General features: G+C 58.2%; 1 protein-coding gene across 2 annotated transcripts in view; it reads left to right on the top strand.

Annotated features, from left to right (window-relative positions):
* Positions 1-25,385, top strand: part of GNAO1 (G protein subunit alpha o1) — a 142,742-nt gene that overhangs the window by 114,337 nt on the left and 3,020 nt on the right. Inside the window, exons 4-8 of one of the 2 annotated variants that reach the window (XM_074314864.2) lie at positions 3,317-3,477; positions 7,289-7,417; positions 9,317-9,446; positions 13,462-13,615; positions 15,261-19,616. In XM_074314864.2, the coding sequence (XP_074170965.1) occupies positions 3,317-3,477; positions 7,289-7,417; positions 9,317-9,446; positions 13,462-13,615; positions 15,261-15,448 (762 nt within the window). In that variant the 3' untranslated portion in view covers positions 15,449-19,616. Of the gene's footprint in view, positions 1-3,316; positions 3,478-7,288; positions 7,418-9,316; positions 9,447-13,461; positions 13,616-15,260; positions 19,617-22,523; positions 22,678-25,385 lie in introns of those variants that run through there. The other variant, XM_074314863.2, reaches the window with a different exon arrangement.

Below are 25,385 nucleotides of genomic sequence, written 5' to 3'. Positions count from 1 at the left end.
ATTTTGAACCCAGGTCACCTGACTGAAAATTCCTATTTACTTCCCTCCATATTTGTTGCATTCATCTCTGGGGAGAGAAAAGACTCTTTATTACACTTTAGCTCCAAGCCTCTTTGCCACTGATGCTTATTGAAAAGTCCACATTGCCCTGAAGAGGAAGGAAGCGTTTTGAAAATCTGACTGTTAAAGTGACGTAAGCCATCCCAGTCTCAGACGATGAGGACACCTGGGCACCTCCAAGGCCCTGGCAGTGAACGGAAACGTGGGGCTTGGGAGGCCAAGGTAAGGAGTTTGGAATTTAGGAATAATGGAAAGGTATTGAAAGAGTTTAATAGGCAGAGTTATTACATCCATTAGGATTGGATTTGGCTGTGAATACTTGAGACTAGGAGAATAATGACTTAAATAAGATAGGAAGTGACTCTAAATGTAAAAAAATAAAAATTAAAAATAAAGTCCAGGTGGTATGGAGTGTCCACAAAGTTCTTTAAGGACCTAGGCTGTTTTTAGATTACTGTTCCATTATCCCTAAGGCGTAGATATTGTCTTCATGATCGAAATTAGCTGCTAGAGCTCCAGCTCTCACATCCAAGGTCCAGGCTTCAGGAAGAAATGAGAGGAAGAGTGTGCCTTCCCTTTAAAAAGACTTTTCCCGAAGACCTCACTACACTTCGGTAAAATTTGTCACATGGTCACACCTAGCTGCAAGCAAAATTAGGGAATGTGGTCTTGTAATTGGATGTCAGTGTACCCAGTTAAAGCTTGGGAGGTTCTTTTCCTAAGGGAGATGGGGAGAATCGGTTAGGAGGAAAGTACTGGTCTCCTGTGTGGGGAACAGACTGGAGAGAAGCAAAAGGGAGGCAGGGAGTCCTTGGGAGGGGGCATGGGGCAGCCAGGAGAAAGGTGGTGGTGGCTTAGACTCGGGCATGTCTGAGAGGAGATGGGGAGAAGTGGACTGACTGAAACAGACTTGAGAGAAAAACCAGCAGAATACTAGACAGTGGAGGGAAGTGGCAAAGCCAAGAAGACTCCTAGTCTTTGAGTTTGCGCAGTTGGACCCATAGTGGTGCCATAGACTGAGCTGGGGAAGACCTGCAGAAAGAGCTAGGGTGGGCCGGGGCGCCGCCAGCACAAGACCTCGCACCCCAGTGATGAGATGAAGCTGGGCAGACAGCCCCAGAGCCCTGGCTATGCACTGGCGAGTCCCAGGACATCTTCTAGTCCAGCCTTCCCCAGGCTGTATCGGATTCCTGGGAGACTGTGCAGACACATCGCAGAATTGTCTCCCAGTGAGGACCAGGAAGCTGGGGTATTTGCCCACCAATTCCTGTCCATCCTGGGCACTAACTCCCAAACCGTGCGGCCTGCGGCACCCAGAAGGAGAGGCAGGAGGCCAGTCCACCTGCAGGAGCCCTCTGAAGGCAGCCTTGGGGACAGGCCCAGGTATAAGTAGGGCTTGGCTACAGCACCTGCTTCACATTCACTTGCTCCGACCTAGACAGTAAATCAGTGGTCGTCTCAAACAGAGCACAGACCTTTCTGGAAACACGTTACCCTTGGTGCGGACCACTCCATCAGGCATCATTTGCTGGCAGTTTCTGTAAGTTGGTGACTGCTCTCAGCACGTGTGGATCTGTCCTCTGTGGTGTTAGGCTCCTGATCTTGAGTCCCAGCTCTGCCACTTAACCACCTGTGAACATGGGTGATTGCCATCTCTCTCTGACCCTCAGTTTCCTGACCTGTAAAATGGGGATAGTAACACAGCAACCACTGTACTAGTTAGCTATTATCACAACAGTGCCATCTCACAGACGTCTCACAAACCTCCCCTAACTCAGACACTTAAAACGGCAATCCTTTCTTTTCATGGGGCAGGGGTTCAGCTGAGCATCTGAGACCAGGGTGGGCTCAGCTGTGCTCCATGCACCCCTCACCCTCTTCCTGGGGTGAATGGGAGAGCCTGGGCAGGTCCATGATGATGGTTGCGGCCCAAGAGGACAAGTGCAAACTTGCGAGGCTTCTTAAGGGCTGGGTGCAGAACTGCTACACCTTTCCATGGGCTGGAGTGAGTCCTTCCGCCAGTCGAGGAGAGAGGCAGTACATTCTGCCTGTAGGGGAAGGAAATGCAAAGATACTGGGCAGAGGGCAAGGACACAGGTCATGCAAAGACTCAGGCCCATAATGCAGCCTCCCGCATCCCCTCGTGATGTGGTTTGAAATTCTAAGCAAATAGTGTGTGTACACTGGAACGTCCTTTGTAAACTGTCACATGCTACATGCGTTTGTAGGGTGCTGGTGACGGTGAAGTCTGTGACTTTAAGAGCCTTCTGAGTCCTCAGGGACCACCACCTTCCTGGTTTAGGTGGTGTGTGCATTCAGCTGTAGTCTTTGAAGATGGGTGACCCTGTTTGCTATCCAAGATGAGGGGAAGAGGGAAGACACGTGTTCATTACAGAGTCCTTTGTCTGCAATTCCAGCAGAGTCTCGGCCTCCACGCGTGTGTGCCTTATGCATATTGTACCCCCTCAGACAATGGAAGAAGGGGCAGGAGGCAGAGAAAGGGTGTGCTCCCTGCCTCACTGTTCACCTTTCACCCTGCCCTTGTTTAACCAGGCCTGGTTCTTCCTGACCCCAGGGAAACGCAGGCCACAGACCAAGGACAAACAAGTAACTAAAAAGTTTTAACTTCGGGCCAGCCAAGGACCTAAGTTCTAGAGATTTATGATTGATTTAAGACATTTTCACCATATGCCCTGACTAGGGAACGAACCTGGGTGCTCCCCACCCTCCCCAGGGTACAGCTCCACCGGACCCTGTCCTTCTGCTACTTGAATGCTCAAATAACCAAAATGCCCAGTTTCAGAGACTTTGCCCCACCTGGGGTAAGAAGTCTAGAAACTTATATCAGCCAAGAACATTGACATTTTTCCCCCAACAAATACTACGCAGAACCCCAGTTTTCAAAATAAATGGAAGCAGAGCTGCTCAGCTTTCTGGGATTAGAGGGTGGAGAGCAGAGCCCCGCAGACTCCCTGTCCTGCCGGCGGAGGACCCTAGGGGGGCACGGGGCATGGTTGGGAACTGCTGCTTCAGAACTTCTGCGATACAAGGGCCTGACAGCTGAGACAATGACACTCATCCCCCAGGGTCCTAGGAAACCAGACTGCGTGTATCCAGAGGCGCGGGGCATGTTCAGATAGTGGCTCGCTTCTGACCAGGCTTCGGGCTGAGAGTTGTGCTGATGCCCTGGCAGGTGTCCAGCCAAGGCTTCTGTCCCCACCAAGGCCTCAAAGCTACCACCCATCTTTCCTCACAGGCCGATGCCAAGATGGTGTGTGACGTGGTGAGTCGGATGGAAGACACCGAGCCCTTCTCCCCAGAACTGCTTTCTGCCATGATGCGACTCTGGGGTGACTCAGGAATCCAGGAGTGCTTCAACCGGTCCCGGGAGTATCAGCTCAACGATTCTGCCAAATAGTGAGTGTCCCAGGCAGGAGGGTGGCTGCCCGCACAGCGGTGACACAGGCGTGAACAGGGATGGGGGTCAGTGGGGCTGAAGTCACAGCTGCTAGAAGATCTGCCACAGGTGACAGCAGGGAACAGGAAGCAGGAAGCAACTTCTGCTGCTGTCCCCGGGATGCGGAAGAGGCAGGGACCGGGGGGCACACAAGAGAGAGCCAAACAGCGGGACTCCCAGACGGACAGCAGGGCCTGTCACCTGCTTGCTCTGGAGAACCCCTGACCCTGGAAATGCAAATCAAGAGCCATATAGGCAGAAAATAACTTACTTGGTACCATTTTGTTTTATTTTAGAGAAAAAGAACCTTTCCATTCCTCTATATTTAAAATTAAAAATAAGGAAAATGTAATCCATCCAATAAACATAATAAATAATGAAAAATAAACTTTAATACAGGCTTATAACTAAATAAGAGGAAGGAAAGCAGAGAGGAAAGAGACGGGAAGGGAAGGGAAGAAGAGGGAATGAAGCCATGGGAAGTGGGAAGAGGGTTACTAAAAGCCAGAGGAGGGGGAGGAAAGAACAGGCAGAGAAAGTGACCTTGGGGCTCTTTGTGTGACGACAGGATCCCAGGACCGTCCGCTGCAGCTTTGTCTCCCCAGGTATCTCTAATGAGGTCCTCGCTGGTGACATGGCCTTGGCCCCTAGGTTCAGTCCCTGGGATGGTCTGCACTGGTTGGAAACATGTCTTCTTCTGTCTTGGAGATAGTGGGATTGCACCCTAGCTTTCAGGAAATGTGTCCCACTTTTGCAGTCTAGCGCTCAGGTTTTCAGTGGGAGCCTCTGGGCTTAAACCTACTATTTTAGGCCACGTGTGCTCTGACGCTGATCTGATTCAGGCACCCTCACCAGGGCTTCTCAGCCAGGGCCACTGCCCCCAGGAGACATTTGGCAAGATCTGGAGACATGTCTGACTGTCACGATTAGGATGGTGCTATGGGCGTCTGGTGGGTGGAGGCCTGGGCTGCCAGCAAGTCCCCTACAGAGCGCTGGACAGTCCACAACAAAGAATTATCTGGCCCCAAATGTCAGCAGTGCCAAGATTGAGAACCCCTGGTCTACACGATGCTGAGATAGCAGAGGCCAGGGCCACAAAAAGAGCATTCCATATGGGCATTGGGACTTCTTCTCTGGCCATGACAGCGGCTGACAAATGAGGGACTTGAGGAAGGCCATCTGCACACCTAGATTGTCCACAGGGCAAGTGCTTGGGTCCCGGGAGTCCCAGCCCCTGGTGAACCCTCAGGGACACCGTGATGGGCAGGGCTGTGAGCCTCGAGCTCATGTCCACAGCGCCCTGTGCTCACTCAGATGACAGACCTGCACCCAGCTCTTCCCTGAGCCACTCAGGCCTGAGAGAGTCCTCCCTCCTCCTCCCGCTCCCTGCACCCCTGCTGGGCACATGTCCAGGGCCTTCCCACAGCCCCCCACAACCCTCAGGGGCCCCTCAGGGCCAGCTGGCCCAGTCTGTCTCTAGTGACTCTTCAATTCACGCTCTCCATTTACATTTTTACCCATTTAACCAATTATAACAAATCCGTTGGAAAAAAAAAACATTTTTTATAACACGGAAATGTATATAATTAGTAGTAAACGTCCCCTCCCAGGACTGTTCCCTCTCCCACTCTTTACTATTTCCACTGATTTGTCCAAGCAGTGTCCAGAAAAACCTGGCCCTCCTGCTGTAAATAGTATGTACCAACTCCTGCTATAAAATTTGGAGTGTTCCACTTTGCTCCTCTTTTCCACTTCTACCCCGTTTTTTTGCTAGTTACAGGATTATTTTTAATTCTCCCAATAGTTACTTTTATAACTTTAAATAAGAACCTTGAGTCTGTATTTGTCAACTCCCCACTAAGTAAGCTAATGAAATCCGCCTTCCTTCTCTCCTGTCCCTGCCTCCTTCCCCATTTCCCGCTGCCAAGGTTATAGTATTGGCATTCTGTCGTTCACCTACGGTTAGGTCTTCTGTGTTTCATCTTTTTTTGTGGGGACAGAAGGAAGAGGGAGGCCTACTAGGGCTGTCTGTCTCATGGCACAATTCCAGGGGCTCCACTTACGTCTTAGACTGTGTGAGTATCTCCCTGAGGCCCAGAGCCCCAGTCGCCATGCACCCCAGCCCAGCCTCCAGAGGCTGGAGGGGAGGGCACCAGGGCTCAGGAGAGAGGGAAAGGTCCAGTGCTGCCCTCTCTCTTTTTCTGAACGTGGCTGGTTCTCCTCTCCCCTCTGAATGAGGTCCCAGAAACCTGAGCACATCCAAGCAAAGACTATAAAATAAAGTTCCATGGCTTGGTTAGGATTGGCTTTTCCAAATCCAGCTCCCCACCAAACCTCATGGGTGCTTGCTGTCGAAGTATCCGCCCCCTCACACAGCAGCACTTGACCGTCCTTGCAGTGCCATCCCCTCTGTTCCTGGTCCTCGCCTTCCGCACTGGCGTCCCTTCCTCAGACCCCCTCCCCACCCCCTGCCTGTCCCCACCTGGAGGCCCCAAGCTCAATCCTTCCCCTCCATGAACCTCTTCCCCTCCAGGCCACCGTGGGCCTAGGTGATCCAGCCTCACTGCTTCCAATTCCTCGTATACCCAGAAAACTCTCAAGTTGGTATCGCCAGCCCAGCCTTCCCTCCTGAGTCCTGCCTACTGAGCACCCATGTGAACATGTCAGCGCATCTCAAATTAATATGCACCAGCTGAACTCCTGCATCCACCCTCCCCGCAAACCTGCTCAGCCTCCGCTTCTTCCCCCACAAGCGCCGCTCCATGCAACCCGTGGAGGCGGCTTTCACTGGCTCTTCCTCCCGCATCCCACTTCTTATCCCCTGTACAGCTACCTCTGTGGGGAGCACTGCCCTCACCTCACCTGGATGGCTGCCACAACCTCCTCACAGGCCTCCCGTCAGGTCACTGAACCACCTGCAGGCCTGACTCAGCCCCTTCCTTCCTGATTTCCCAGCTTCTACCCTGGCTTTGGGCTCAAACCTAACCCATACAGACCCCAAAGCCCTTTCAGTGCTTGGCCTGGGTGGGTGCAAAGGCCTGGTCTGTCTCCAAAAGTGGTGGCATGGGAAGAGAGCCCTGCTGCCTAAGAGCTGGTCCCAGGAAGGCCCAGCCACTGGCCAGCTGTGTGACCTCTGAGCTTCTGTTCCAAGAGCATGAGATGGGAAGAGGCTCACAGACCCCTTGGTAAACTCTCAGGAAGTGTGGAAAGAGCGGGGGTTGTTCGGGGAGACCTCTCGGAGGCACCTTTCAAACTGGCCTGAGCGTGAACTCTGGGGCCGGCAGTCCAGGTTCAAGCCCCAGCGCACAGCCGAGCACGGTGCTGACCTTCACTGGCCCCGTCTTCTAGTCTGTAGATTAGTACGTTTAACTCAGAGCGTAAGGATGAAGCGTGATCACACATGTGAAGAACAGAGCCTGGCTGTTGGCCATTGTGATTGCAAGATGAGGAAATGACAAAACCACGTTTTAAACTTGTTGGTCTCATTGAGAAGTTTGATCTTGTCTGGTGTACCTGGAACTGTGTGCATAGCCCCTTGTGGTCTGAATTAGAGGCTCTTTGAGAATGTGTGGCCAGGACATAATGTCCCTTCCTACTCAGTCACCGCTCACACCCCCTGCCCCCCCTGGCTCTGCACAAGGTGGTGCCATCATTTGCACAGTGGCCTGCAAGGGTCCCTGATGGGCACTGGGCCCTGAGGGGGGTGGCTCGGCAAGCCCAGAACAGTGCCCAGAGCTTGGTCCATGGTCCCCTCTGTGTTGCTGTCCCCAGCTACCTGGACAGCCTGGATCGGATCGGAGCCACCGACTACCAGCCCACTGAGCAGGACATCCTCCGAACCAGGGTCAAAACTACCGGCATCGTAGAAACCCACTTCACATTCAAGAACCTCCACTTCAGGTGAGGCCGTGGGACTCCCGAGACCCAGCCAGGGTAGAGATGCCAGCCTGCCAGCCTCAGCTCGTCTGGAGCACCCAGATATCACCCTGCCTCTGGAGCGTTAGATTTGAGAAGGCACCTGTCTGTAGCTCTGTTTTCCATCAAGTTGAGGGCTGGGGTGAGCAGGGAGGCTTCCTGGAAGAGGGGGCTCTGAAGAATGTGGAGGGGTTAACTGGACAAAGGAGGGGAGCCTGTCCCCGGGTGACATCTGAGGAGGAGGAGGATGGGTTGTCTCGAAGGCCACCAGTGGGGAGGGGTGGGGAATGAGGATGGGGAATGAGGCGGGACAAACCCAAACAATATCTGTGAGAACCCCAAGGACCCACATCATCTTAGAGCTGGAAGGGGCTTATGGATCAGCTGACCCATCCTGTCCTGGTACAAATGGGGAAACTGAGGCCTGGGAGGAGCACAGCTGTCCCCAAGCACAGGGCATAACCTGAGCCCAGGCGCTCTGAGCACCTCAGAGCAGGGCCCTGAGGTGTGTGGCTGAACTTCTCAGGCCCTGCTGGAGGGCTGTGTCCCCACCTGGGTGACCTCCATGCACAGAAGCCCCAGCCTACCTTCTAGGTGTGGTTGCTGGGTGTCCGGAGGAGCCGGAAGAGAGGCCAGGAGGGCAGGGACCGCAGGGACAGACAGGTGTAAGGCCCTGTTTCCTGGCCCTGGTCTGCCTGGGACGGCTGGATTCCAGATCACTTGCCACCCCCCTCCGCAGCCCCAGCCTGTTCCCGTACAGACTAGGGCTGAGACTGTCTCCTGGGCCCTGGGCCCTGGGCAGCCTCTGCAGGGCTGTGGGAGCTGCATTGGGTGCAGGTGCCTCTAGAACTCCCCTGAACCTGGGGAGCACAGTCATGGGCTGAGTGACCCCACAAGGTGCCTCCTGCCTCCCAGTCTCCTCAATCTCTGCCACTCGCCCCACAAATGCACAGGGTGGGGACCTGGGCTCAGCACTGCCCAGCAGGCAGTTTCAGAAGAAGCATCCTTAGGGGCCGCAGAGGCCGTCAGCCAGCGCCCTGTATTTCAAAGCAGGGAGCAGGATCCAGGGTAGGTGGTGACAGACAAGAACCAAACCTGTCTTCCCGCGCCGAGCCACTGGTTGCAGGCCTCTGTCTGGAGGGCGTGGGGTCCCTATGCACGCAGGTCAGGGCCCAGCCCCCCGCAGCTGTGAGCCCACAGGCTTCCCAGGCCGAGGAGGCTGCAAGAGTGTGAGACCCAGCTCTTCCAGGCTGTGGCCCCACCTGCCCACAGTCTCTTCCCACAGTTCTCGTGCCCCCTGAGGGCTGGTGTCTGAGAGGAGGAGAGGCGGGCACCCACCTGCCCAGGAGAGGTGGCGCAGGACAGAGGTCAGAGGCTTTGTCTGCGACAGACCGGGGTCAGACCCCCGCCCGCCAGCACCCTGGACACTTAACCCCTACGTACCTCACTTGTCCTTCACAGAACAGGTGACAGTCCCTGCCTGCCTGCCTCCCTGGCTGGTTGGGACTTTTTCCAAAGCACAGACATGAACAGACACCCTCAGAAAGCCTGGAACAGGATGTGCATGTTGCCCCGACAGGACGACCTCGCAGAGGGGTTTCCTAGGGGGCTACCTGAGGATCACCCCTTAGCGAAATTCTTGAGATTTGAGGGCAGGTCTTTGAGTCACTACATGTAAGCACAGCCCAGTCATGGGACAGACAGCAGTGGTGGCTGCCCCCACCGCAAGGATGGCAGTGTCAGTCTGTCAGCACCTGAGGCGGGGCTCCTGGGGGAAGCCTCTGGGCAGGTCCCCCCCCCCCCCAGCCCCTCAGCTTGACCAGGCACCCGGTCACCTGTCTGGGCCTCACCGCCTCCACTTCAGCTTCCCTGTCTCTCTGGCAGGCTGTTCGACGTCGGGGGCCAACGGTCGGAACGCAAGAAGTGGATCCACTGCTTCGAGGACGTCACGGCCATCATCTTCTGCGTCGCGCTCAGCGGCTATGACCAGGTGCTCCATGAAGACGAGACCACGGTGAGTGGCCTGAGCCCACCCAGCCTGTGGGGGCACTGACAGGACTGGCCGTAATCAGCCTCAGTGGCCCACGCGGCCCTGCGGTAGGGTGGCCAGGGGTTCCGTCATTGGGCAAACGCCTGGTGACGCAGCGCAGGAAAGGCAGCCGTGAGCCGTCCGGCTCAGAGTGTGTGTACAGCCTGATCACGTCTGCGCAGATTGTGGGTCTCAGGCAGTAAGTGCTTCTTCAGTAAACACAGTGGAGTCACAGAGGCCGTCAGTCCAGAACTGAATTAAGTCGGTCCTAAAAGCAGGCAGGGTGCCATCGAGCAAGAGTGAGCTTAAGACAGAAAGACGGGTTCTTAGCCCTGACAGCCGTCCCTGAGCGTGGGCCAGGCTGCTGCCAGGAGAGGTGAATGGGGTGGGCGGGCAGCAGGCTGGGGCACCTCCGGAGGAGGCCAGCCCAGTTCTCTCCTCTGATGAGTCGCTTTCGGTCTGTGACCTCGGAGAACAAGAGCCAGCCTGGCCTGGGGGTGGGGGGCGCTCACCTGGCGTGTGTGCTGCGTCTCTCTGGGCTCATCCTGGTTTGCTGCTGAATTCAGTTACTGTCATCTGTCGAAGGGGGTGACAGCAGTACCTGTCTGTGGGGCCACTGGCGGTGGAGGAGAGAATCCGCGTGCAGTAATTGGAACCGTGTCTGGCACAGCAGTGCCAATTGGTGATTGTACTGTCAGAGCTGGGGGGTCCACTGAGAGTCCCGTCTGGGTTGCAGCCCACAGGACGGTGGGCCTGTCCGTAGAGCCTGTCAGGGAAGCCGGGCATTGGTGTGGGGCATCACAGGGTGGCCAGAGACAAGCCTACGGCACCTGCTAGGAGGGGGGCTCCTCGGCTGTGGGGTCCCACCCTCAGGGTCCCACCCATGGCATTTGTCAGCTCCTCTGTCTGCAGCACTCACAGATCCTTGGCTGCAAGTGTCTCAGGGTCAGCACTGGGGTGTGGAGCTGGCCTGTGGTCACTGTGGGCCTTGGACAAGGCCTGCGTTCTCTCTGGGTCTGCTTCCTCATCGGACCCGCCTGCTGGTCCCGAGGCTGCTGTGAACTCCGATGGGCTGCGGGGTGTGGGCTGTGGGGTACACGGTGCTGTGGTGGGAAGGAGCCGCCGTCCTGGGGGACTAACGCAGTGATGGGCCTTTTATCAGACTGGAGCCGAAGCCGCTGCTGGGGACTGATCCAGACTCGAGCCACATGCTGGCTTGTCCACCTTGCCCTTCCCCTTTCAGGCCCAGCTGCACCCCTGGGCCTGAAAGCCCCCCAAGCCCTGCTTTGTCCTGGAGGAGGCTCCCAGGGCCTCAGCTGTACAGATCCTTCTGGTAACAGTGTCATCATTCCCGGTGGCCTCGGGGGCCGGTAGCGTCTAAGGTCACCAGAACTGAGGGTGGGCCAGGGCTGTGCTTGGACCCGACTCACCACAAAGCCCAGGTCGGCTCCTGGACGCCCCCATATTGCCTCTGTGTATAGGGGTTGCCCTGGCACATCTGTCATTGTTCCATCGGTCAACTGCTTTTTGAGGCACTGTTCACAGTCTGATTGGCCACCCTTGTCTGTGGTCTGAGCTCTGTGGGCTCATGTCTCCCCGAAACACCTGGGAGTAGGAAGCAGAGCTGGTGCAGTGAGCACAATGCTGGGTTTCGAAGAAAGTGAACAGGCCTCTCTCCTGGGACCTGCCTTGCCAGGCCTGCAGACCGCTTAAACCCAAGTCCCAGGCCCGTCAACCATGGGGCAGGGGCTGTCACTCACCTCTAGAGCACAGGGTGGAAGCACAGGTGTGTCTGGGTGCGTCTGGCAGCCACGGGGCCCAACCTCCATGGCTCTCGAGTCCCCATTAAACATGGGGCTGGGCAGGTGCCAGGCCTTGCTCTCGGGCAGCCTTCCTGCTCTGCCCGCCCTCGCCCTGTGCAGCCCGGCCAGCCCTCTGCGAACTCCTCACCAACCTTTGCTGCTGAGCAGGGCCCATGACCTAGGGCACTTTCCCTCCATTCTCCTCCGCCTTCCTTCCTTCTGCTGTTCCTCTCCCGCCCTTTCTCTCGCCTCCCTCCTTCTCCCCAGTTCACATGGGCTGGAGCAGAGGACCCCGGGAAAGCTAAGGCACATGGGCCCAAGCCAGGAACGGGCTCTCCCTGGGGCCCTTTCCTCCCCAAAGCGGACCAGCTATGTGGCCCAGGAAAGAGCAGCCACCCCTCCAGGAGACAGGAATGGGCTTTCAACTTGACAGCAGCCCACAAAAGTGGCTCATTGCTGGTGGCAGCAAGAGCATCACCATTGCTGCAGAACTAAGCCAACGACTGTGTCTGGGACATGTGGCAGCTGGGCAGCTGGGGAGCCAGACAGATCTGGCCCAGGGTCCAGCGCTGGCCCTGTCATTGCGTGAGTGTGGCAGCCGCTCCACTTCCCCTCCCTTAAAGTAGCAACGGTTGTGGGAGCACAGCCTCATGGGCAGCTGTGAAGAGCCCGGGCTCAGAGCCGTCAGAGAGCCTGACTCGGGACCCCCCTCAGTAAATGGCCGTTGTTGGGCTCCTCTGTCCAGGCTCATGGCTAAAGGACAAGCTGTGGGCTACAGACACTCTGCCCCTGGGAGCAAAAGCTAGGTCCTGCTGACCAGCCCTTGGTCCTCGGCCTTCCTCTCTGGTCAGCCCTGTGTGTCCCTCCAGGGCCTGGGGCAAGAGTTGGGGCTGCTCAAGACACAGGTGTCTGGAGGTGGCTCCTGGAGCGCGGCCATGGGCCCTGGGGCTGGGGGCTGCCTGCCAACCCGCCAGCCACCCTGTCCACCACAGCCCGGGGCCCCGGGGCCTCATCCAGTCCTCGTATCTCAGGCCGGTGGCTCCCGCGACACTGGGCCTCAGCCTGCCACAACTTCTCCACCACCACTACCGTCACCACCACCTACAGGGCCTTAACTTGCCAAACCAAGGCCAAAACCATGAGCAGATTCTGAGAGACCCTCCAAGCCGGGCAGGTATGAAGCACCTCCCTCCAACTGAAACCGTCAGCTAAGAGTTGAAAGCAGCAGGTTCTCGGGGCACCGCGGGTGACTTTGCTGTGATGCCTGGCCCCGCCCTCTCCCGCCTGTCACCTTCCTCACTGGCCGCCTGGCTTAGGCTGGTCCTTTCCACCCTCGCCTTCCATCTCCAGCCACGCAGCCCAGCCCGCAGTCCCAGGGTGGCCGTGGCCTCTGAGCCTACACTAGGCCTCAGGGTGGACTGGCCTTGGTTGACTTCCTGGCCCCAAGACTGGTTGAACCAATTTTTCGGGTTTTTCTCTCTCTTTCTCTCATGTTTCTGCTGGGTTTTTATCTTCCTCTCTGTTTTAATCTGTTTTGCTGGGTTTCTTGTCGGGGTTCTTCTGGACCCTCTCCCGAGAAACCAGCCCCAGTGAGCAGCTCTCCCAGAGCTGCCCCCGCCCACCATGGCCCAGCCAACCAACGCAATGCCCAGCCACAGCAAGCCACAGCAAGATCACCCCCCAGACGCTGTCCCCCGGTGTCTGCTTCCAACTCTGGATTAATTCGAGGATCTCCTAGTCCTCGGTTAATGTTCCCCAACTGAATGCGTGCCTCCCACCCCCGCTGGCGAATCCAAATGAAACCCCAGTAGAGAAATCTGCATGGCCCTCGGTTCCGTGTAGCCGTGTTGAATGGTGGTGCAGCCCCTGCCCCTGAGTGCATGGTGCATGCCCTCTCTGTAAGCTGGGGTCCCTCCAGTGACCTCGCTGTCCCCATCCCGGGTCAGCCCTCTGTGGGGGGTGGGAGGCTAAGGGCAGCATTCCCCACCCTGCCCACCCTGCTCCGCCCCACCCTGCCTGTGTGTGGAATGAAGCAGGGACCACGTCCCGTTTGTCCTTGTGGGTCCTCCCATCTCCATCCCTCCGTGGTGCGTTCGGCCGTGTTGGTGGGCCTTTCCCTGGCTTGTCCCGCGCTGTGGTGGCCGTGGGGTCAGGCCGCAGGCAGCGCCGGCCTCACCTGCCTCCCCGCTCTGTTACAGAACCGCATGCACGAGTCCCTGAAGCTGTTTGACAGCATCTGCAACAACAAGTGGTTCACAGACACGTCCATCATCCTGTTTCTTAACAAGAAGGACATATTCGAGGAGAAGATCAGGAAGTCCCCGCTGGCCATCTGCTTTCCCGAGTACACAGGTAGAGACTCGCCGCCCCCCCGCGGGGACAGCAGGGACCTGCACTGCGCTCCTGGCCAGCAGACTCCCTGAGGGAGCAGGCCCCCTTTCCCAAGCCCAGTCTCCCTGTCCTGTCCTTTGTGGATGCTCAGGACTTGACCGCGTAGAACCCAACACGAAACCGAAGGCCACCTCTGTCACCAGTCACCGTTACTACCTAACTGTGGGGTGGGTGGGCAGCCAGGGGAGGCAGCCTGGCCAGGGCCCCCTTGGAGCAGTGAGGATGGCTAGAGCAGCCCAAGTGCCCATCGGCTCTTCCAGTTGGCCAGGGTCTGGTCAGAGGTAAGTGGGCATCCCTAAGGTGACCAGGGCCCTGGCCTGGAGAGCACAAGAGCAGACAGAGTCCCAACAAGGCAGACCTACTCGGGGAGCCCCCAGCCTGACCCCACTTCCCTGAAAGTGGACATGGAGGCCATGACGTGGGCCCAGTCAAGGCACAGCTCACTCTGTCTCCCCCTTTCTCAAGATCAGGCCAACTGCCCAGTAGGCCAGGCCCCAGCAGTGTGCCGCCAGAGGTGGGGGGCAGGGCTTGGCAGCCCTCACACCCACCCGTCAGCCTCCACTTAGCTATAAATTGGGGGTCTGTGGATCCCACTCTCGTTGACCTGGGCTGTGGCCTGTGAGCAGCAGAAGCAGGCAGGGTGGGTCAGTCACCGAGGCTGCTTTGGGCCACATCACTGACAAGGCCTCAGTGATGACCAGAAGGTCCCGCCCTCACCTCCAGCCCAAATTTAGGAAAGAGTTATGATGTGGCAGATCCTCAAGGCCAGGCCTCATGGCCTGTGCCCCGACGCCTGAGGGGCTGGAACCCCCTCCAGGCCCGCCACTCCCAGGCTTCCAGGCTGCACAGCAGCCACCCCAGCTTAGCGCCATGTCTCCAAAATCCAGCCCTCCTCCCTTCCCACGGCGGGTCGTGGCAGCCCTGCCTGGGCCTGGGCCCCAGTTCCTGGAGCCTGTGGTGGCTTCCATGCAAAGCCAAGAGTCCTGTTCTCCTCCCCAAACAGCAGCTGCTCCCCTGAAACCCTCCGCCTGGGCTCACCCGGGAACAGTGACATGGCACAGCCCAAGGGAGGCAGCAAGTCAACGAGCCAGACAGTGTTAGCCCCTGGATGGCGAGCCTGAGAAGGGGAGGGTGAGGAGAAGGAGAAGTAGGCCAGAGGGGCTCACAGGTGCCACACAGTTTCTACCCGCCTCGCCCAGCAGTGGCCAAGGGAGGTGACATCTTGGCCTGCTCTGAGGGATCCCAGACAGGAGAGGACCTGCCTGCAGGGTGTGGGTCAGCCAGGGGCTGGTTCAGACTGCCTTGAGCTGACTCACAGTAAGAAAGACCGTCTGCGTGGGGAGGCAGGTGCCTTATAAAAGAACAGGAGTTTCATGAAACAGGACTCACCCTTAACACAGGTGAGGCACGGTGAGCTTTGAGATTTTGCTCTTTTCATTGTTTTTAAACTGGATGTGGACTACTGACTTGATTTCATGAGCCACGATGGATTTAGCTGAGTTGTCACGTTTCTCCCCACCCATCAGGGCTTTCCTTCAAGGTTGTCACCGAGAAGCCCTCAGTTGTGGCCTCACCTCACCTGCTCCCCTCCTGGTCTCTCCCACAGGCCCCAGCGCCTTCACGGAAGCCGTGGCTTACATCCAGGCCCAGTATGAAAGCAAGAACAAGTCAGCCCACAAGGAGATCTATACCCACGTCACCTGTGCCACCGACACCAACAACATCCAGTTTGTGTTTGACGCCGTGACGGACGTCATCATTGCCAAAAACCTCCGGGGCTGTGGCCTCTACTGAGCCCCGGCCTCACTCCCAGTTGCCCACCACCCTACCCAGCCTACTGCCCCTCATCCCCTGGGACCAGAGCTCCAGCACCTCTCAGACCACTCTCTGCACTTAGCAAAGAAGCTCCGCAGCTGGCACCAAGGGGGCAGGAGGGAAAGGCTCCATGGCCGCCCCACCCCCAGACCTCAGAGCGTGTGGTAACACGGGCTGGGCTGGGTGCTGCGCCCCTGCACCACGCCTGAGATGGGCCACGCGCTGCCTGCCTACCACTCATTGGCCTCTGCTCCACCTCTGAGTGTTTTACCCCAGGGAGAGGAGTGTGGGGGCCCAGGCCGCCGTTTGGCCCAGAACGGCGAGGCCCTACACTTGGTGACTCGTACTTGAAGTCCCACGGTCTTCTCCTGTCTTCTGGGTTGTTTAGGTGGTGGGTGTGGCCTTGGGGCAGAGTGCTGGCAGGGGTGGGGGCAGTGGCAGCCACTGCTCAGCTTTTCCTGGGTTCTCTCTGGTCAGGGGCAGCTCCGTCACCAAAAGGCAGGGTGGGACCAGGCCAAGTGCGCGTGGAACCGAGGGCTCAGGCCTTGGCAAACGCCTCCTTCCTGCCTCCCCTTGGATCTCAGCCCCCTTTTCTGGGCCATCCTTCCTTGCGCACCCTCGGGGCTCCCCATGTCCTCCTGGGGAACCCCCATTCGTGACGCCTTACAGGTCTGTAAATGCTTCTGAAACTGACGTATTACAAAGGCATGTGGTCGATGGAGGGAGGGCTCGAGTCCCGCGGTGCCTGGACAGAGGTGGAGGCAGCGGAGAGGGGGGCCGAGGGAAAGTGGCTCCTGTGTTGGCTGCGACGGGGCCCTCATGCCCAATCCTTGCAGGCCCAAGGGTGACCCATGTACCTTCTCCCATCAACCAGGTGTCAGGCAGCTGCTCCAGATATGAGTAGACATGCTTTTCCTTCTCAAATTCACAGTAAATCCAACTCAAACTGCAGGGGCATGCGGGCCTTGGGACTGGGTGTGGGTTCTGCTGTGGGGGAGGTCCTGGGGGGCTATGGACATGGCCCCTGAAGTTAACACCCCAGCTTCCTTTTTTCTCTGTGAAGAAACCAGAGAGTTTGTCCACAGGCCTTGGTGTCCTGCCAGCCCTCGGGGGCAGAGGAAGGCAGATGGATAAGGCCACCACCCTGAAGTGTGCACTACCAGGGGCCATATCCCAGGCCCCCCATCCTCTGGAAAGAGATTCCTAGGACCCTAGGACCCTTTGCGGAGATCCCTGAGCAGAAAGGCATGAGGTGACTTCTGGTGACCCAGGCCCAGGCTGGCGTCAGGCAATCAACACGCCTCATTCTCACTCTTAGGCGCCTCCGGTTGGCTGATGCCACCAGCCGACACCACAGGCAGACCCTGTGTGCTGTGTGGCAGGCTCTGCCTAGGGAGCCAGATGTGCCCATGGAGGAGAGGGGCTGCCACTTGAGAGGTCTCTGGCCCCCTCTTCAAGCCCCCTGCTCTTCCAGCCTCCACTCCAGGCTCTGCTCAGTCCCAGGGCGAGGCAAGACCCCTGGGCTCCCAGTCCTTTCCCCTGACTGCCCTAGAGCCAGCAAGGACCGCATCACGCCAATAGCTCTGGGCTTCCTGGTTCCAACAGGCCCAGAGCTCTGGGTGGTGCATGGGAGACCCAGGGCACCGGTCCTAGTGCCAAATGCCTGCAGGGATGGGTGCCGCTGGGTGAACCCTTCCCTGGTGTGGCTCTCTTGCTGCTGCCCCAGCCTTACGGGAAATCAGAAGGCAGCCAGGCTGCAGGAGCCACCCCGCCAGCCCAACTCCACTTGGTTTCATTCACCTTGTATGTTGCACCTTGTCCCATCTGCAGGGCTGTGGCCCCTGGAGCCAGCAGTCTCAATGTCCTGTCATGGGCAGCCAGGGCCAGTTAAGCCATTTGCCCAACACTGAAGACATAGCAGTTGTTTCCTGATATCACCTCCCTGGGAGTGGCCAGCTGTGCCCCTAACTCTGTCCTGTGACTGCAGATTCAGAAACAGCTGACAAGAAGGGAGAATGCTGGCCAAGCTCACCTCCACGGCCATCGTCCAGGCCCAGGGCGCTCCAGTGCCCACAGCAGCCAGAGTGCCAGGCAGGAGTCAGGCCCCTCCCCCGCCCCAGCTGCAGCACTGGGAGGCTGGGGGAGCAGGGTGCCTGGGGCCTTCCTGCCCTTGAGTCCCCTGGGCTGCCTTCTCTCTCCCAGACACTCTGCCCTGCTCTGGCCCTCCCGCCGGCATGCTGAGAGGGTCCTTGGCTGTCTGATAGAAACCGTCGAGGAGAGGGTACCCAAGGTGTAACTCCTTTGCTGTCCACTGCGTCGCCCATCCATGGCGTCACCGGCGGCTCCACCATGGGGAGGAACACTGGGGGTGACAGACGAGTTTTGGCTCCGTCGTGGGTATGGGCGTTGGGGGCAGATGTTGTAAGTGAACAGACATGGGTGGGTCTCCACCCAGTGCTTGGGGCCGTGCGTGAACTCTGACCGGCTCTCATTCAGCAGGCCAAGGGGAAGATGGTTTCTAGGAGGGGCGCCTTTGCCACACCCATGAACACTGTGCCTGCCATCCCGAGCTTGCAGACAAGTTCCGTTCCCTGCACCAAATCCCTCCACAAGAGTCAGGTCTCAGCCTTCACACAGAGAGCAGAGAGAGGTCCCCGTTGCTCTCTGGCCTGACTGGAGGGGGCAGCACACGAGGCCCAAGGAGGCGCTCTGTTGAGCCTGTGGACTCTGGCCCTGCCCCCACCCTGAGCAGAGAGCCCAGCTTCGACACTCGGGGGTCCATGGCCACCTCCCATGGAGGCCTTATATGCCCAGTGCTCTGGCCCTTCCTCTTCCCTCTGGCCCCAGCAGAGCCCAGGCAGAGGGCCACCACCATAGCTGGTGCCAGCGGACACCTCTGCCGCCTCCCAGCACAGCTCCACGCCCCACTGGTGGGAACTGGAGAGACAACTGCGCTGGGCATCAGTGAGTCTCCCCCGAGGTCGGCAGCAGCCGCAAGTGCCCTCCCCACGCAGAGCCCCACAACCAGGCTGTCTGTAAGCCCCAGCAGGGAAGGCGTAGGACTCCTCTCACCCAAGCCCTTCCCTTCTGCCAAAATGAGACCTACCAAGGAAGCTTGCTTACCTCACAGCGCCCCTAACACATTCCCAGTTCATACCCAGTGGCTACTTCTGCAGGTTCTTCCTCATCTCTGGCCTCTTTCCTGACCACCCCCCGCCCCAAGCTTTTCCCTCGGTCTGACCCCATGCACTCTTCAATCATCTTGGTAGGTAAATCCATCACAACCCAGGCCTCAGTCTCTTTCCTCTGCCTGCCCAGCCCCCTTTGAGAAGCCTCTCCAGCTGCTTCTGCTCTTCTCTGAGCCTCTGGAAGCCTCTGGGCGCCACCTGGCAGTTCTCAGGAACTGTGGCCTGAGGCTCCAGCTGTGGCTACTAGAGATTCAACTGGGGTGCTAAAAACAAGCACTCCCAGACAGTTTCCCCTGTGGACCACAAGCCTACAGAGTGAAGGGTTCCAGAAGCCCAGGGCAGAGAGACTGGACACAACAGCCAGGCCAGGGAACAGGGCCAAAGTGTGGGCTGCTGCCATGTATTGGTGGTCAGGCTCCCCACTCCCCCCGCCAGTGAGGCGAGTCCAGAACCTCCTTGCCCAGGAAGCATAGCAGGGCCTTCCCTCTGGGGCCTCTGGGCCTCCAGACAGACCACACCCCAGCCAGCCAGATGAAGGCCCCTGTCAAGGGAGGGACAGGGCAAGGCAGAAGCAGAAAGAAGGCCCCCGATTTCTGCTGCCTCCCCGCACAGCCATGCCCTTCCATCCACTTCCCTCTGCCCTTCTTGGTTCGGCCCCAGCCCCTAGCTGGGCCCCCATTGCACATGTTCTCTAACCCCCAGACCCCCTCCCAATTCTGCTGCTGCCACTCTTCTCCCCTCCCCCAGACAGGGATGGGTGCCCCCTCCCTCCTTAGCAAATCTGTCTTAGGTGCAGTAGTCCCACCTCCCAACCCTGCCACCACCAACCCCCCCCTTATTAACTGTAATTTTGTAAGTAGAGTGACGTTGGTTTAATAAATCTCTAGTTATTGTAATAATTTATTGGCTGCCGTAATGTATTTATTAGTCACCCATCGTTAATAAAAAGTGCCAGCTTTTTCTAGCGTGAGTGTGGTGTGTTGTGTCAGTGCCCAGGAGCTTCCGCCAGGCGTACCCACACTTATGCCCTGCCCCATTTGGGTCCTGGGATCAGGACTGTGGGCTGCCTGGCGGAGGGGGCATGCCCTGCTGGGGGCAGAAGGGTTTGGGTGACTGGCCGCCCTGCCCAGCTCTCTGCATTGTCAGGAGGGCGGAGGCTGTCCTGGGCTAACCCCACCTTCCTGTCCTAGCGTGCTTAGTGCCAGCCATGCTACTGCTCTGGGTGCTGGCACAGCTTTGCTGCAGCCTGGGACACACGGAGGGCTGAGGAAGACAGTAAGGTGACAGCGAACAGGGGCGGATGGCTGTTGGTTGGCGGTGACCCTTGGCTTCTGCGATGTCTCCCATTTTGACTTATCTCAGCGTCTGTTTTCTCTGGGGAAGCTTGTAAGGACAAGCTGTGCTCTTGGCTCCTTGGCGATGGGTTCCAGTTCGTGTGGCAGTGGAGGGATGGCAGTCAGGCCTCGGGGCGTGGTAGGGAGGGGTGCGTTGGTGCCGACGTCCCTGTCTCTGCAGCAGCTCCCCTTCCCACTGCCCTCCCCACAAAACCCGGTCTGACCTGACTACGGTGTGTCCTCTGCCTCCCCCTGACCCCTGCTCTGTACCCCTCCCTTTTCCGTGCACGTGCATTCTTTCTCCCCAGCTGGACTGTGAGGCACAGCAGCAGGAGCTGGGCTGGCAGTCCCTGCAGGCACACCCAGTCGGAATCGGCGGAAGAGTGGTGGGGGCGGCTGTGCAGAGCTGAGCAATGGGACTGTGGATCTCAGGCGCCAGCCGGGATTTTCCCTCCAGACCTAAACCTTCAGCCCCACCCACATGCCAAATGGGTGCAGTCCCCACTCTCAGATCGGGGCACCCTGCTGTTCCCGCCTGGATCTGGGACTGCCCCAGGCATATATCCCCACCACAGCCTTCAATGGCTATAGACCAAAGCAATGCTTGGGACAGTTGTGCAGTGGAGCTGGGAGCTGGCCTCAGGCTGCGGGTTTCTAGCACTTGGTTGAGCAGCTGTGGGACGAGGTGGTTCTGTGTGGTGAGAGGCCTTTTCCTGTTGAATGCTTGGGTCTTGGAGCATCTCGACTCGACTCTCATAAATGGCCCAATGAGCCTGACTGAGTGTTCACAGCCCAGGCCCTGAAGTTGGCCTCCCAGGTGACCTCCACCTGCCCTTTTCTGAGCAGGCTCCATTGATCGGGCAAATCAGTCTCCTCCTCCCTGAGTGGCGTTGTGCAAACGACAGGCAGACTTTTGGTGAACTGAGAATGAAATTCGCTGGTTGAGGCTAGATGGGTAATAAAATTGTATGACTTTGCTAAATTTGTTTAGCAGAGTAAAGAGGCAATGGCATTTACTACAGACCCTACAGTAAGAAGTAAAACCATGCCAGTTGTCTAGGGGCTCCCAAGGGGCAACTGAGCACTGAAAACAGCCCCCCCACACACACACACTGGCCCAGCCACAGGACTCCTCAGAGAAGTAGAAACCCATCGCACTGCGTAAGCTCTGGGTCTGGCCCAAAGCCAGGTGCAAGTCTCTGTTCTTCCAGGTCCCAGCTGTGTCACTGCTCAGTGCCCCCTAAGGGTTGATGAGGTTAAATGCACAAAGCAGGGAAGTGCGGGGTGCATGCTGGCCGAGTGGGGTTTGATAACCAGTGGTGGTCACTTCACCATTTTCTTCACCCTCCTTCTGCTCAGATGGAGGAACTGGGCCATGGCACCTGAACACGCAGTTTACTCAGCTCCTACGGCCTGCTCGTCCCCGGGGATGAGTCCATCTCTCAGTGACTAAGGCGCAGAGATGCCCACACCAGTTATCTGCTCTTTCTGATTTGGTTCAGTCTTCTGACTTCAGAGGGAGAATGTAGCCTGGAATTACTTCCTGTCTTGACCTGTAGACCTAGGGAGCTGGGTTTGAGATGGACAAGTTCCCAGGGCTCAAACAGTTCTTGGAAAAAATGAACAGCGGTCCCCTCCCTGAGGGAGGTGCATTTCATGAAACCACCTTCCCGTGCAGAAAGGGGTTTATTCACAGGGAGACATGCTCCCGGGCACTGCCAAGAGACATCACCCAACTTCATGTGCCTGGCACCCCACCGTAGGCTCAGTTAGGCCTTGCCCAGGGCAAAAAGGCTGCCCCGTCTGTTCTGATTTATTTTCAGCGCCCATCATATGCATTCATGTGCTAAACGGGCTTCTGTGTAGCGAGCGCTTCGCGGCTGCAGCACGTCAAACTCCCTGCAGGTCAGGCCCAGCCTGTGGGGGCTTTGCCAGTCCCCTCAGCACTTGTGCAGGCAGCATGACAGAAGCTTCTCCCCCGAGGGGCAGCCCCCCAAGGATGCGGTCAGAGCCTGGCATGATTCCTTCAGATTACAGGTGGGGCCTAGAGTCCCTCACTGCTCCCAGACTTCCCCACCCACAGATTGGAAGGGCCGAAGTCCAACTGCTCCAGCAGCCCCCTACTCAAAGCCCCCTACACACACACACACACACACACACACACACACACACACACACACGGGCACGCAGGCCTTCCCATGGCTGGGGACTTTGCCACGGGGAGAGCCCACCTCACCCCGTCCTCAGCCTCACCTAGGGAGCAATGGTTGGTCCCCAGTCCAATCTCCGCCATTGGCCCCAAGATGAGGGGTGTAGACTGAATTCCAGAAATGAGAAGCCCTGGGCTGCGTTACAGCTGACATCCAATTCTATCCCTCAGCCTTCAGAGGAGCCACGGGCACAGGAGCCCCTCCTGTGCTGCCCCCGTAGCCCAGGTCCTCTCTCAAACCTAACTCTCTCTTCTCTCTCCCTGTCTCCGTGTCCCCCTCCGGCTGTCTGTCTTGCTCTCTCTCCTCCCGCCTGCGGCCACAGAACCGCATGCACGAGTCCCTCATGCTCTTCGACTCCATCTGTAACAACAAGTTCTTCATCGATACCTCCATCATTCTCTTCCTCAACAAGAAAGATCTCTTTGGTGAGAAGATCAAGAAGTCACCTTTGACCATCTGCTTTCCTGAGTACACAGGTGGGTGTCACGGCGGCCCTGTGCAGGAGGAAGCCGCACCCCTGCCAGGGACCTGCGTCGCCTCCAGAGGCACGAACCAAAGCTGCCTGTGGCTCAGGGAACAGGCTGCCAGGCCAGCCCAGCTGGCGGGCAGGGTGCCACTGCAGGAGTCTGGCCGGGGTGCAGAGGAAAACACCAGGGTGTGACCAGGTTTGGCCCTTCCCAGGACACAGCCCTGGGTGTGGTGGGAAATGGAGCCTCTGATCTATGTTTTGTGACCGGGTGACTCGGGAGTGACATGGAAGAGGAGGCAGGACAGGACCACAGGTTTCCCTTCCCCTTTCACCCTGGTCACCCTGGGTGACTACTGGGTCACGTAGCACCTTGGTCTGCACGGGTGGGCATGCAGCCTGCGAGTGGGGCACTGTGAGCAGCAGCCCTGCCTACGCCCAGCCAGATCCTTCCCCCCCACTCGGCCATCATGCCTGATTTCTCCCCCTCTTCCTCCACCCCTGGTTTTGTGCCCTTATCAACCACTCCAGCTCTCTGCAAGCCCCCCCTTCCCTGCCTGCCTGCTGCCTCTCTTCCACCTCCTCGGGGAATTCTCCTCCCCTCTGGTCCCAGCCCCCCACAGCGGAGCTCCTTTCCGTCTGGGTGGATGGGGTGTCCGGCTGTCCGACTGCTCAGGGAGGAGGCTGCTGTAGACGTGCCCGGCCCTGGGCTGCTGCTAAAGGCTACAGCTGTGCTGGCAGCTGCCAGAGCCCAGCCTTGGTCCCTCTGGGGACTGGGCAGCCGCTAGGGGCCCCTTTGCATGCTGAAAACAGAGACCAGGACCCTGCAACAGAGCAGGATGTGTCATAGCTTGGCTCAGCCAGGAACCCACTCACTCACAGCCCCAGGGAGAGTATGGGCTCAGCTCCTGGGGCTACACAGGTCCCCAAGCCCCCGCCAGATTCCAGAAGAGAAGGCTGCCGGCCCATCAATCATTCCCCACTGCTGAGAAGAGTCAGCCCTCACCCTTGGGTGTGGAAGGGCCCATTGGCTTGTTCTGAGCCCGCCTGTCTCCTCACTGATGTTCCATGCTGTTTGTCAATGGATCCCGGGGTGCACAGAGATGGGGGTGGGGCATGACAGCCAGCAGGAGCCCGGTCTCCAGCAGGCAGGTGGGCCAGGCAGTCTCTGGAGCCAGACCACCTGCAACTTTGGGCAAGCTAATCCCCTGTGCCTCGATTTTCATCTGGGTGCCATAGTAGATACAATAATGCCTACGGCACGGGGTGGCCACACGGATGGGTGGAGAGAACAGAGCCCGGGGCCAGGTCTACCACCACTGTCCATGGCCGAATGAATAATACTCAGAGGATGGAAACCAAGGAAGGGGGAACTGGCCGTGGAGGGGGTGCCCTCTGCAGGGTGGAGCAAGCCCAGGAGATACAGGACAGGCCCCAAAATCCCCGGGCCGAGAAGAGCCCCACTGCGGGCAGAGCTGGGCGGCAGACCTTGCCCAGCCTCAGCAAGGGCCCTGCAGGACCGATACAGCAGGACCAGATGGGTTGTTGTGACCAGGTGGCTCTCAATAACCATAAGCGCTGGCAGGCCCTCTGCGGCCAGTGCTGCCCTCAGGCAGGCTCTTCCTTGTCCCCAGGGAACCGGCCCCACTGGAGCCCAATTTGGGACGGGCCCAGGGAGTATCAGTCTCACTGCTGTGCAGCGCGAGGCCTTGAATGCCTCCCGAGAAAGTGGGTCAGAATGTGGGAAACATCTGAGTTCCCCAGGACCCCCGAGGGGTCCGACACCACGCTGTTGTTGAGTTCAGACACTACCAGGACGGATGACAAATGGTCACCAGTGCCCCATGCAGTGCCAAGGCCTGCGGAGACATGCGGAAGGGGCAGGAGACAGGCAGGGGCCAGGGTGAGGCCTAAGCACCTGCCAGGCTGTTATGGGCGCAGACTCAGCAGACACCCAGGAGGCATTCCCGAGTCCCTCCCAGGCACTTTTCACCTCCATCAGTGCCTTGTCTTGACACCCTCCATACAGAAAGCTTCTTGATGGGGTCCACTCTGGTGCTGGGTCTAGTCTGTGAGCTGCCACTCACTTGGTGGCTACACTGTGGACTCACCGCTCAGTGCACTTCTGCTGTTGGTGCCCGGCCAGTGGGCTGCATGGAGCTGGTTTCCGCCCAGACCCCCACCCGCTTCTCCTGATCCTCTCACATTTGCTGACCTGGCTGCAGAAAGAAGCCTTCCAGCGGCCCGAGCCCCAGCCTCCCCATCTGGCTCACACACAACTGGAGAATGGGGCAGGGCAGGTATTGTCCCACACCCTTAAAATCGGAATGTATCGTTTCCGTGCTGGCCAGATCCTAGTGGCACTGAGGAAAATGGGGCATCTTCCTTTGATGGGTTTTTGGCAATTCTGTGTCGATCCATATTTTGTGGTAACTGAAAGCTGTGTACAGGGCAGAGCCAAAGGGCCTTGCGGGTGCCGCTGATTGGAAAACTGTCCACAGATATCCCCACCAGGACCCAGCCAGGATCAAGGGGATAGCCAAGGAACTGGGGGGGGGGGATGGAGGGGGAGTGGGGCCCAGTTCATATTACCCACGCTGCTAATCCCTTAAATTCCCACCCAGGGGATACCAGTGCCCCAAGTCCTGGCCATTCACCCAAGAACTGGGACTGCGTAGGGCCGCTCCCAGCCCTGCCAAGTGGCTTCTCGTTAGAGGG

The sequence above is a fragment of the Rhinolophus sinicus genome, chromosome 8 (genome assembly GCF_057876585.1).
Source record: "Rhinolophus sinicus isolate RSI-liver-muscle chromosome 8, RSI-T2T, whole genome shotgun sequence".
In the NCBI taxonomy this organism is placed as follows: domain Eukaryota; kingdom Metazoa; phylum Chordata; class Mammalia; order Chiroptera; family Rhinolophidae; genus Rhinolophus; species Rhinolophus sinicus.
Note: the sequence above shows the minus strand (reverse complement) of the source record. Positions and strands in the feature narration are given on the sequence as shown.